Genomic DNA, 13,853 nt, shown 5'->3' with positions numbered 1-13,853 from the left:
ATTATGTCTCCACCATCACCTCTGCTTCCTCTATGAGTGCAGTCTGGAAAAAAGTACGAAAACTGAGTGGTAAATATTCTCCTGACCCGGCTCCTGTTCTGCGAGTTGCCGGTGTTGATATAGCAAACCCACTAGATGTTGCCAATGAAATTGGCAATCATCTGGTCTGTATTTCTCAGGGACTCCATCTATGCCCCTCATTTCTTTCCTCAAAGTCTGCCAGAGAGTTAGCACCCTTGGACTTTTCTTCTCTCAGAGAAGAACAGTATAATGTGCCTTTTACACTTCAAGAACTGGAGGCAACACTCTCAGCTTGTCGATCATCGGCAGCTGGGCCCGACGACATTCATATTCGTATGCTACAACATTTACATCAGTCAGCCCTTGCAGTCCTATTACGCCTTTACAATCTTATTTGGTCACAAGGAGTTCTTCCACAGCTGTGGAAATCCGCCATTGTTCTCCCTTTCCGCAAACCAGGCACTACGGGACATGAAACCTCCCACTATCGTCCCATTGCTCTTACCAGTGCAGTTTGCAAAGTAATGGAACGTCTAGTAAATAGACGTTTAGTGTGGTATTTAGAGACACACAACAGTCTCTCCACTCGTCAATATGGCTTTCGTAAGGGACGTTCTACCATAGACCCCTTACTGCGCTTGGATACGTATGTTCGTAATGCCTTTGCGAATAACCACTCAGTTATTGCCATATTTTTTGACCTTGAGAAGGCATATGACACAACTTGGAGGTATAATATTTTAGCCCAAGCCCACTCCTTAGGCCTTCGAGGCAATCTACCATCCTTCCTTAAGAACTTTTTAACTGACAGGCATTTCCGTGTTCGGGTTAATAATGTGCTCTCCCCGGACTTTGTCCAAGCTGAAGGTGTCCCCCAGGGATGTGTTCTGAGCACAACACTTTTTCTCCTTGCTATTAATGATTTGGCCTCTAGTCTTCCATCAAATATTTGGTCATCACTCTATGTTGATGACTTCGCTATTGCCTGTGCAGGCGCTGACTGTCACCTCCTTACAGTTTCTCTCCAGCATGCAGTCGACCGTGTTTCCAATTGGGCCACCACACATGGGTTTAAATTTTCCAGCACTAAAACCCACCAAATCACTTTCACTAGACGCTCTGTCATCTCTGATCATCCTTTGTACCTCTATGGCTCACGTATCCCTGAACGTGATAGTCAAGTTTCTGGGCCTCCTCTTTGATCGTAGGTTATCCTGGAAACCTCACATTACCTCTCTGAAGGCAACTTGTCACAGCCGGCTGAACCTTCTTAAAACCCTTGCTCATCTTTCGTGGGGAGCTGATCGTCGAACCCTCCTTCACCTACATTCCACCCTTATTTTATCGAAACTTGATTATGGTGACCAGATCTATTCAGCGGCATCTCCTGCTACTCTCTCTAACCTTAACCCCATTCATCACCAAGGATTACGTTTATGCCTTGGTGCTTTTCGCTCTTCCCCTGTCGAAAGCCTCTATGCAGAAGCGAACGTTCCATCCTTATCCGATCGCCGTGATGCCCATTGCCTGCGCTACTATGTACGCTCTCATGATCTCCGCAATCCTTCCATTTATAGAATGGTCACTGATATTAGTAGACATTCTTTATTTGTTCGCCGCCCCTGCTTACTCCGTCCCTTCTCTCTTCGCCTTCATTCGCTCTTGTCTTCTCTTCAACTACCACCTTTCTATGTACATGTAGCATCTCACTTTTCCCTACCCCCCTGGGAAGTTCCAGCTGTTCGAGTCTGTTCTTTCTCCCTCCCTTGCTCGTAAGCCCAACTGTCTACGGTCGCTTCCCGCTCTCTTTTTCTTGACCACTTTCACTCTCATTCTCATGCCATTGCTGTGTACACAGATGGCTCTAAGTCTTCTGACGGCGTAGGATTCGCAGCAGTGTTTCCGGACAGCGTCGTACAAGGGCATTTACTATCTTCAGCTAGTATTTTTACTGCTGAATTATATGCCATCCTTACAGCACTTATCCGTATTGCATCTATGCCTGTGTCATCATTTGTGGTTGTCTCAGACTCCCTTAGTGCTTTACAGGCTATACAAAAATTTGATACACCTCACCCCTTAGTCCTCCGTATCCAACTTTGGCTACGCCGCATCTTTACTAAGCATAAAGATATTGTTTTTTGTTGGGTCCCTGGTCATGTTGACGTACAGGGCAATGAACAGGCAGACACTGCTGCGCGGTCAGCAGTACATGACCTACCAGTTTCTTATAGAGGTATTCCATGTACGGACTATTTTGCTGTAATATCTTCCCACCTTCACACCCGTTGGCAACAACGTTGGTCTACTATGCTCGGCAACAAACTTCAGTCTATTAAACCGAGTATAGGTTACTGGCCGTCTTCTTATCACCAGTGTCGAGGTTGGGAGACTACTCTCTCCCGTCTTCGCATTGGCCATACTCGTCTTACTCATGGATATCTCATGGAGAGGCGTCTTGCTCCTCTCTGTGAGAATTGCCAAGCTCCATTATCAGTCAGCCACATTCTGTTGGACTGCCCACTTTATCAACGAGCACGCAGAATTTACCTCTGTCGTCGTCTTCGACCCGCTGCTCTCTCTTTACCTTCCCTTCTCGCTGATGGACCCACCTTTCATCCGGACTCTCTCATTGACTTTTTGACAACGACTGACTGACTTCACAAATTCTGATACTTTCAGCCCTTTCTACTTGTATCTCTTGCTACCCTCTACCCCCGTACTATCCCCTGCCCCGCTGTTTTCTGTAACCTGCTGATCATCCCCCCTCCCTTCTGCCATCCAATTCCCTTGCTTCCTTCCCTACCCTGCAGCGCTGTATAGCCCTTGTGGCTTAGCGCTTCTTTTTGATTATAATAATAATCTTCCATACTCCTCCTCCCCAATGTGATATCCAATTTTTCTTTATCTAAATCATTTGATACCCTCATCACCTTACTCTTTTCTATGTTCACTTTCAACTTTCTACCTTTACACACATTCTCAAACTCATCCACTAACCTTTGCAATTTTTCTTTAGAATCTCCCATAAGCACAGTATCATCAGCAAAAAGTAACTTTGTCAATTCCCATTTTGAATTTGATTCCCCATAATTTAATCCCACCCCTCTCCCGAACACCCTAGCATTTACTTCTTTTACAACCCCATCTATAAATATATTAAACTACCATGGTGACATTACACATCCCTGTCTAAGACCTACTTTTACCAGGAAGTATTCTCCCTCTCTTCTACATACCCTAACCTGAGCCTCACTATCCTCATAAAAGCTCTTTACAGCATTTAGTAACTTACCACCTATTCCATATACTTGCAACATCTGCCACATTGCTCCTCTATCCACTCTATCATATGCCTTTTCTAAATCCATAAATGCAATAAAAACTTCCCTTCCTTTATCTAAATACTGTTCACATATATGCCTCAATGTAAACACTTGATCTCCACATCCCCTACCCACTCTGAAGCCTCCTTGCTCATCCGCAATTCTACATTCTGTCTTACCTCTAATTCTTTCAATTATAACCCTACCGTATACTTTTCCTGGTATACTCAGTAAACTTATTCCTCTATAATTTTTACAAACTCTTTTGTCCCCTTTCCCTTTATATAAAGGGACTATACATGCTCTCCATACATTTATTAAACAAAAATACCAACCACTCCAACACTATATCCTCCCTTGCTTTTAACATTTTTGTCATGATCCCGTCAGTTCCAGCTGCTTTACCCCCTTTCATTCTATATAATATCTCGTGTACCTCCCCCACACTCGCATCCTGCTCTTCACTCCTAAAAGATGTTTTACCCCCCTGGCCAGTGCATGAAATTGCCGCCTCCCTTTCTTTGTTGACATTTAAAAGTTCCTCAAAATATTCCCGCCATCTACCAAATACCTCCAGCTCCCCATCTACTAACTCCCCTACTCTATTTTTAAGTAACAAATCCATTCGTTCCCTAGGCTTTTTTAACTTGTTTATTTCCCAATTTTTTTCCTATTCTCAGCAAAATTTCTTGACAGTGCCTCTCCCACTATTATTTGCTCTCCTTTTGCACTCTCTCACCACTCTCTTCACCTTTCTTTTACTTTCCATATGCTTTGCCCTCCTTATGTTACTCTGGTTTGTAAAAATCTCTCATAGGCTACATTTTTCTCTTTTATCACACCCTTCATCATTCCACCAATCACTCCTTTGTCCTCCTGCACCCACCCTCCCATAGCCACAAACTTCTGCCCCACATTCTAATACTGCATTTTCAAAGCTATCCCATTCCTCTTCAAACAACCCCCCTCCCACTACCCATACTTGTATTAGCCCACCTTTTTGACAGTAATTGCTTGTATCTCACCCTAACTTCCTCCTTCCTTGGTTTATCAACTTTCACCTCTCTTACTTTCGGTTGCCCTTTTCCTTTTGTCCCATCTGCCTCTTACTCTAACTGTAGCTACAACTAAATAATGATCCAATATATCTGTTGCCCCTCTGTCAACATGTACATCCTGAAGCCTACCCATCAAACTTTTATCCACCAATATATAATCTAACAAATTACTTTCATTACATGCTATATCATACCTTGTATACTTATCTTCTTTTTCATAAAATATGTATTGCTTATTACCAAACATCTTTCTGCATATAGTTTCATTAAAGGCTCCCCATTTTCATTTACCCCCTGGTACCCCAAATTTGCCTACTACTCCCTCCACAACATTTTTACCCACTTCAGTATTGAGATCCCCAACCACAAGTACTTTCTTACTTGGTTCAAAACTCCCCATGCACTCAGCATTTCCCCAGATCTCTCTCTCTACACTTCTCTTCTCACTAAATATTTGTTACAGTATAAGCCAGCTTTATTCTTTGAAATGTTGAGGATAAAGTGGAAGTGTTGAAATTTTCATGTTAAATTTTAAACGGTTTCTTACAACCGCTTTCATACATGTATGGTAACTTTTATGTATTTTCTCTACATTTAGGAACTTGGAGATCCAGTTAACAAAAGCTAACTACTTGTTGAATATGAAAAGACAATCTCAGTCAGGACTCACTGCTAGAAAACTTTCCAATTCAGTACCCAATTTGGACACAATAAATAACCATATGAGGACATCTAATAAATCACATGAAAGTGCTTCTAATTGTTCAGAGAGTGAGGCTGATTCGGCTTATGAGGAAAAAACTGGCTCTCGCTTAACATCCAAGATGAGTTCCCCTCACTTGGATCAACAGAAAAAGCAAGACTCTGGAACAGGTTCCTCAGATATTTCACCACAGCACCCAAAGCAAAATTACAAGGATTCTAAAATACAAGAAGGGACAGTACCCCTTACTGTACAGAATTCTACTAATGTACGTACATGTGAATTCATAATCGACCCATGTATTCATGAGATTCAGAAGCTAACAGCTGAAGAAATAAAGGCATCAGAAAATAGTAGAATTATTGAGTCCCAAACAAAAGTAAATGACCCTACAAATTACAAGAAAAAGTTGCATAAAATGCCTAGTACTCAGAACCTAAACCTGGCTAGAACTAGAGGCGTTTTAAGTGATGTGGTCCTTAAAGTTAGTGACCTTGATCCAAAGCCTTGGATACCCATAGAAGAGCCTACTTTTTCTTCTTTTAGTACCATTAATGAGCTTAATCCACACGATAGTTTAATAAGCCATGAAACATCCTTTCTTAAAGGAATTCAAGCACCAAGACATAATCAAAATTTAAATTCTCAAGAAAGCAAATATGGCTCTCATCAACCACTGGAGTCTACAAGGGTCCAGGAAAACTCGCAACCCACATTAGATGTCAGAGAGGATGACAGTAGTGCATTTGTACCCATGAAGGCATTTAATTCATACAGTACTATAACATTCAAGAATGTAGATATACTTGAATGAATCTATGGCCAAAAAAAAAAAAAAGATTTATTCACTAATTTTTATAAAACTTAAGTAATGTGGTATTAAATGCAATGGATGCATTCTTAAAAAAAAAAAAAAAAAAAAAAAAAAAAAAGTCCAGATGAACTATGATTTGCCACTCAAAAAATGCTTAATAGCTATCATATAACTGGTTAAAGAGTTGTTCAGTATACTTTATAAATCATAACTTACAAAGTATCCATGTCAATGCATCCAAACAAAAGAACACAAATGATTTTCTTTAAGAACAAATTTATGAACACCTAATCTATGATAACCAGGTTTAATATATATAGATAGTAAAAATGCTTCTTTAAGTTGATTAGTATTTGTACAACAGAGGTTTAATAGAATTTTTGGTCAAGTGTAATGTGACTTGTACATATGTATCATAGCAATTGTTGTGCATTCCAGTGACATTATGTAATGACATATTATGGAATAGTCAATGTAACATTTGATCAAATAGGTAAATATGGTGGTACACTTCATAAGTGTTTGTCAGTGACTTGTTACTATTTGTTTTTATAGCCCTGAAACCTATGAGAGTAGTGTGTTCCAGGCTTCACTGATGCCACTGTGTGGCATTTGGGTAGTCAGTTCTGTGATATGGCATTTTTATACTTGACCAACTTATAAACAAAAATTCCAGAACCTCATTTAAACAATATGAATTTTAAAAACAGTAAATATATATTTTTGTAATGTACTTTATGGAGAATCCAGCATATTCTATGAATTTTGAAAACAATGGATATATTTTTTAAAATACCATACTATGAATTATCTTGGTTCCCACCTCTTGATTCTCAAACTTAGAATACAGTGGACCCCTGGTTAACGATATTTTTTCATTCCAGAAGTATGTTCAGGTGCCAGTACTGACCGAATTTGTTCCCATAAGGAATATTGTGAAGTAGATTAGTCCATTTCAGACCCCCAAACATACACGTACAAACGCACTTACATAAATACACTTACATAATTGGTCGCATTGGGAGGTGATCGTTAAGCGGGGGTCCACTGTATACTGTATGTTAAAATACTAATTAAAGGACTTTAATAGTCATATGAAGACAACCTACAGATATTAATGAATGTATGAAGTGAAAAGCGAGAGTCAACAATTGATAGACTGTCTTAGAGAAAGAGAGATAGAAGTAAGGTGGTGTTACATATATGGAAGACTGTGAAACAATTGTATGAAACTGGCTTGTATCATTCCATATGATATAGGCTAAGTTATATTTAAAAACATTACATAAAGTATTTTTTCCATAAGCATTACCAAAAAATCTAGTATAGGTTTACTATTGGGCTTTCCCCTAATGTAGAATACTTTATATAAATGACACTCCATGAGACTGACTTATTATTGTTCGTCAGAATAACATCCTGCAAAATGTAAGTGGAATTAATCACAAATGGGTTTTTCTTTAAATTTTAGTAATTTTAATGAAGCTTAGTGTTGACTTTCCTATGTAGGGAAAGAAATTGTACAGTATAAATTCATAGGAAATTTAATATAGATGTAAGTTTGCAAGTTTACATATACTATAGTTGGTATATAGTGCTAATAAATTGATTACATACCAGTACATATTATGTTTAGGTATAAGGAAATTAAATAATTATTTTTACTTGTAGTAACATAAATGTATTTATGGGTTGCATTTATTCTGACAGAGAGAACCATATATATCATTACAGTGAATGTCACAAGAATGTTTTGATGGGCAGTTTTAACTTTTTTATTACCCAGTTACAGACTTCTCTACTTTTTACCTATTATACTCAATATTATGAAAAAATATACTTTTTTAAATAAAGCTTTTATCATTTTCTTAAGTCTCTTGTTTCAAGAAATACATTTTTTCAGTCAAAAATTATGAAAGGTCTCGACTAGAATGTGGCACAAAGGAAAATGCAAGCCTTGGGTTGTAAGCCATTAATTTTCTTTTCATAACCAAGTTCTAATTGTGTGTTGTAAGTAGCAGTTTATTAAGTTATGACTGATTTTTCTTTTTAAGGAAAGACTTCACGATGACAGATTCTTTTTTATTAAAGTTTTCGTTAAGGCCTTCAGCTGCACTAGCTAGGACTTCTCATGCCAGGGCTACTGCTGCTTGCAAAAATTAACCAAGCACTGCCCCCATGTATAGAAACCCATATACAGTCAGCCCTCCAAATTTGCAAGTGTTACGTTCTTAGAGGTCCCTGCAAATATCTATGACTAAATTCTGTCTGCACAGTTAAGTTTTCCTATTTTGTATGGCGTTTCGCTAATACAGCGGTTTTCAATTATACCCAATTTTCATTTATTCAGACTTCCTATAATAAATACAGTGGACCCTCGACCAACGATGGCATTGATTAACGATAAATCCGACTAGCGATACATTTTATCGCAAAAATTTTGCCTTGACTAGCGCTAAAAACCCCGACCAACGCTATTCGTTCGGTTCGAGACGCGTCCACTTAGGCCTGAGCGCGCCTCACTTGTCCCATGGGTGCCAGTGTTTACAAGCCAGCCAGCCACCGCGGTCGCTTCCAAACATACAATTGGAACATTTCATGTTATCACAGCCTTTGTAGTGATTGCACCTGCAAAATAAGTCACCATGGGCCCCAAGAAAGCTTCTGGTGCCAACCCTACAGCAAAAAGGGTGAGAATTACTATGGAGATGAAGAAAGAGATCATTGCTAAGTATGAGAGTGGAGTGCGTGTCTCCGAGCTGGTCAGGTTGTATAGTAAACCCCAATCAACCATCGCTACTATTGTGGGCAAGAAAACGGCAATCAAGGAAGCTGCTCTTGCCAAAGGTGCAACTATGTTTTCGAAACTGAGATCGCAAGTGATAGAAGATGTTGAGAGACTTATTGGTGTGGATAAACGAAAAACAGATAGCAGGAGATAGCATCTCTCAAGCGATCATATGTGAAAAGGCTAGGAAGTTGCATGATGATTTAATTAAAAAAATGCCAGCAACTAGTGGTGATGTGAGTGAATTTAAGGCCAGCAAAGGTTGGTTTGAGAGATTTAAGAAGCGTAGTGGCATTCATAATGTGATAAGGCATGGTGTGGCTGCCAGTTCGGACCACAAAGCTGAAAAATATGTGCATGAATTCAAGGAGTACATAGACAGTGAAGGACTGAAGCCTGAACAAGTGTTTAATTGTGACGAAACAGGCCTGTTTTGGAAGAAAATGCCAAGCAGGACCTACATTACTCAGGAGGAAAAGGCACTCCCAGGATATAAGCCTATGAAAGACAGGCTTACTCTGTTGATGTGTGCCAATGCTAGTGGTGATTGCAAAGTGAAGCCTTTATCGGTGTATCACTCTGAAACTCCCAGAGTGTTCAGGAAAAACAGTGTCCTCAAGGCTAATTTGTGTTTTGTGGAGGGCAAACAGTAAGGCATGGGTCACTAGGGACTTTTTCTATGACTGGTTACACCATGCATTTGCCCCCACTGAAAAATTACCTAACTGAAAAGAAATTAGACCTGAAGTGCCTCCTGGTATTAGACAATGCTCATGGTCATCCTTCAGACTTGGCAGAGCAACTTTCTGTGGAAATGAGCTTCATTAAGGTGAAGTTTTTGCCTCCTAATACCACTCCTCTCCTGCAGCCCATGGACCAGCAGGTCATTTCCAACTTCAAGAAACTGTACATAAAAGCTATGTTTGAAAGGTGCTTTGTAGTGACCTCAGAAACTCAACTGACTCTAAGAGAGTTTTGGAAAGATCACTTTACCATCCTCAATTGTGTAAACATTATAGGTAAGGCTTGGGAGGAAGTGACTAAGAGGACCTTGAACTCTGCTTGGAAAAAGCTGTGGCCACAATGTGTAGACATAAGGGATTTTGAAGGGTTTGAGGCTAACCCTGAGAATCCTATGCCAGTTGAGGAATCCATTGTGGCACTGGGGAAATCCTTGGGGTTGGAGGTTAGTGGGGAGGATGTGGAAGAGTTGGTGGAGGAGGACATTGAAGAATAACCACTGATGAGCTGCTAGATCATCTTCATCAGCATGAGGCCAGACCTGAGGAAACAGCTTCGGAGGAGGGGATAGTGAAATTAAAGTTGCCTACTTCTAAGATTAAGGAAATCTGTGCAGTGTGGCCTAAAGTGCAAACATTTATGGATGAAAATCACCCTGGCACAGCTACTGCAAGCCGTGTTGGCAACTTGTACACTGACAATGTTGTGAAACACTTTAGGAATGCCATAAAGGAACAGGAGGTACAGGCCTCTATGGACAGATATGTTGTGTGACAGAAGTCCAGTGACTCTCACGCTGGTCCTAGTGGCATTAAAAGAACAAGGGAAGTAACCCCGGAAAAAGAGTTGCTACCTCAAGTCCTAATGGAAGGGGATTCCCCTTCTAAACACTAAGAAGATCCACACACTCCCCTCCTCCCATCCCATCAATCATCACCAGATCTTCAATAAAGGTAAGTGTCATGTAACTGTGCATGTCTTCTTCAGTTTGTGTGTATTAAAATTAATATTTCATGTGGTAAAATTTTTTTTTTCAATACTTTGGGGTGTCGGGAATGGATTAATTTTATTTCCATTATTTCTTATGGGGAAAATTAACTTGATTAACGATTATTTTGATTAACGATGAGCTCTCGGGAACGGATTAATATCGCTGGTCGAGGGTCCACTGTATATTCACTCACTATAAGCTAAGGATGAAAATATTTTAAGATAAGTAATGTATGTATTGTATATTAATTTTTTAGGCCTAGTTATGTTATTCACTTAATATATCAGGCTTTAATGTGTATCTGAACGTGAAAAAAGGCTTTGATTCTCTATAGAGATTTTATTTTTACAGCAATAGTCTGGAACCTAACCTGCTGTATAAGCAGGGCCCTCCTGTACTTGCACATTAAAATAACAGTATACAGTATTGTGTATGTTACCTGTGATAAATGTGGATCTTCCACGGGATGTCACATGAATGATTCCTCTGTAGAATCATTTTGTGTGGTGTTTGCTTCAGACTCCTGCTCACTCCTGTATGATGCTGTCTTTCCTTAATTAACATTCAACAATTCAAGATACCCTTTCCATCTTTGCAGTACCTCCACCTCCCCATCTAACATTTTTCCCTCTTCCATTTATAACTGCCTAGTCCATTTCCTTTCTAGGTTTCCTCTTTTTATTGAGCTCTCCAAAACTGTTTATCAGCAAATTTTCCTGAGTGTATCTCACTAATTCTCTCATTGGCTGTCATTTTGCACTCCCTCACGAGAGCCTGTAATTGTTTTACATGATGGTGGGATTGCTGGTGTGTCTTGTCAGTCTCATAAATTTGCAAGATTACAGGTATGTCTTGCTACTTCTACTTATGCTTACACATACATGTACACATTTATTTATACACATCTGAGTTTTCCTTGATTTTATCATAATAGTTCTTGTTGTTATTACTTTTCCTTTTATATCCATGGGAAAGTGGAATAAGAATCTTTCCTCCGTAAACCATGCGTGTTGGAAAAGTCGACTAAAATGCCGGGAACAATGGGCTAGTAACCCCTTTTCCTGTACAGATTACTAAAAAGAAGAAAATTGTCAAAGTGGGATGTCTGTGCATGGATGTTGTGCGAATGATAGACATTGTGGATGCTATGAATGAGAAGAAGCTGGATGTCCTGGCTTTAAGTGAAACAAAGCTGAAGGGGGTAGGAGAGTTTCAGTGGAGAGAAGTAAATGGGATTAGGTCAGGGGTTTCAAATGGAGTTAGAGGTGGAGGAGTAGCAATAATGTTGGAAAAGAGTATAAATGTATTAATTCAAGGATTATGTGGAGTAAAATAAAGGTTGGATGTGAATAGTGGGTTATAGTAAACATATGCACCTGGAGAAGAGGGAAGTGTAGAGGAGAGAGAGGTTTTGGGAAATGTTAAGTGTGTGGGGAATTATGAACCAAGTGTGAGAGTACTTGTGGTTGGGGATTTCAATGCTAAAGTGGGTAAGAATGTTGTGGAGGGAGTAGTAGGTAAATTTGGGGTGCCAGGGGTAAATGAAAATGGGGAGACTTGAATTGAATTATGTGTAGAAAGAGGTTTGGTAATAATTTTTAGTTCATTTTTTCAAAATATTTCGTTCCTTTTTCATAAATTTTCGTTCATTTTTTAAAACAATTCGTTCGCTTTTTGAAAATATTTCATTAATTTTTCATAATTTTTCATTCATTTTACATAAATTTTCGTTCATTTTTTCAATTTTTCGTTCATTTTTCAAAATATTTCGTTCATTTCTTATATAGATTTCGTTCATTTTTTATAATTTTCGTTCATTTTTCAAAATATTTCGTTCATTTTTCATAATTTTTCGTTCATTTTTCAAAAGTTTCATTTTCCATAATTTTTAGTTCGTTTTTTAAAAATTTTCATTTTTCACAAATTTTCGTTCATTTTTTCAAAATATTTTTTATTTTTCAAAAATTTTCGTTAATTTTTCGTTCATTTTTCAAAAATTTTCATTTTCCAAAATATTTCGTTCATTTTTCAAAATATTTTCATTTTTTCATAATTTTTTCATTTTTCATAAATTTTCGTTCATTTTCCATAATTTTTCGTTCAGTTTTTCAAAATATTTCATTCATTTTTCATAATTTTTACGCTAATTTTTTTCAAAATATTACATTAATTTTTCGTTCATTTAAAATATTTCATTCATTTTTTCAACATTTTTCCTTCATTTTTCATAATTTTTCGTTCGTTTTTAAAATGTTTCATTCATTTTTCAAAATATTTCGTTCATTTTTTATATGGATTTCGTTCATTTTTTATAATTTTCATTCATTTTACAAAAAATTTCTTTCATTTTTCAGAAAGTTTCGTTTATTTTTCATAAATTTTCGTTCATTTTTCAAAATATTTCATTAATTTTTCCTTCGTTCATTTTTCAAAATATTTCGTTCATTTTTCATAATTTTTCAAAATATTTCGTTCATTTTCCATAAATTTTCGTTCATTTTTCAAAAAAAATAATTTTCCATAATTTTTAGTTCGTTTTTCAAAAATTTTCATAATTTTTCGTTCATTTTTTCAAAATGTTTCATTAATTTTTCAAAATTTTTTGTTCATTTTTCATAATTTTTCGTTCATGTTTTTAAAATGTTTCATTCATTTTTCAAAATACTTTGTTCATTTTTCGTTCATTTGTTTTGTTCAGTTTTCATAATTTTTCGTTCATTTTTTCAAAATATTTCATTAATTTTTCATAATTTTTCGTTCATTTTTCAAAAAATTTCATTTTCCATAATTTTTAAGTTTGTTTTTCAATAATTTTAATTTTTCATAAATTTTCGCTCATTTTTTCAAAATTTTAATTTTTTTCATAATTTTTTGTTCATTTTTCATAAATTTTCGTTCATTTTTCATAATTTTTCGTTCAGTTTTTCAAAATATTTCATTAATTTTTTCATGTTTTTAAAATATTTCATTCATTTTTTCAAAATTTTTCCTTCATTTTTCATAATTTTTCATTCATTTTTTTACAATGTTTCATTCATTTTTCAAAATATTTTGTTCATTCTTTATAATTTTAGTTCATTTTTCATAAATTTTCGTTCATATTTCAAAAGCGTTTGTTTATTTTTCATAAATTTTTGCTCATTTTCCAAAAATTTTTGTTCATTTTTCATTAATTTTCCTTCATTTTTCATAATTTTTCGTTCATTTTTTCAAAATATTTCATTAATTTTTTCATGTTTTTAAAATATTTCATTCATTTTTCAAAATATTTCGTTCATTTTTAAAATATTTCATTCATTTTTCAAAATATTTCGTTCATTTTTAAAATATTTCATTCATTTTTTCATAATTTTTTGTTCATTTTTTAAAATTCATTCATTTTTCATAATTTTTCGTTCATTTTTCAAAGTT

The 13,853-nt window shown here is 36.6% G+C and overlaps 1 protein-coding gene across 4 annotated transcripts in view; it reads left to right on the top strand.

Annotated features, from left to right (window-relative positions):
- LOC128686283 (uncharacterized) overlaps window positions 1-7,789 on the top strand; it is a 142,258-nt gene extending 134,469 nt beyond the window's left edge. For all 4 annotated transcript variants that reach the window (XM_070085940.1, XM_070085939.1, XM_070085942.1 and 1 more), the window contains one exon: window positions 5,004-7,789. In XM_070085940.1, coding sequence (XP_069942041.1) covers window positions 5,004-5,922 — 919 coding nt within the window. In that variant the 3' untranslated portion in view covers window positions 5,923-7,789. The remainder of the gene's footprint in view (window positions 1-5,003) is intronic.
- Window positions 7,790-13,853: the final 6,064 nt, after the last annotated feature.

Source organism: Cherax quadricarinatus, chromosome 17 (assembly GCF_038502225.1).
Source record: "Cherax quadricarinatus isolate ZL_2023a chromosome 17, ASM3850222v1, whole genome shotgun sequence".
NCBI classification, from domain to species: domain Eukaryota; kingdom Metazoa; phylum Arthropoda; class Malacostraca; order Decapoda; family Parastacidae; genus Cherax; species Cherax quadricarinatus.
The sequence above is the reverse complement of the archived record's forward strand: the minus strand, read 5'-3'. Positions and strand labels throughout refer to the sequence as shown.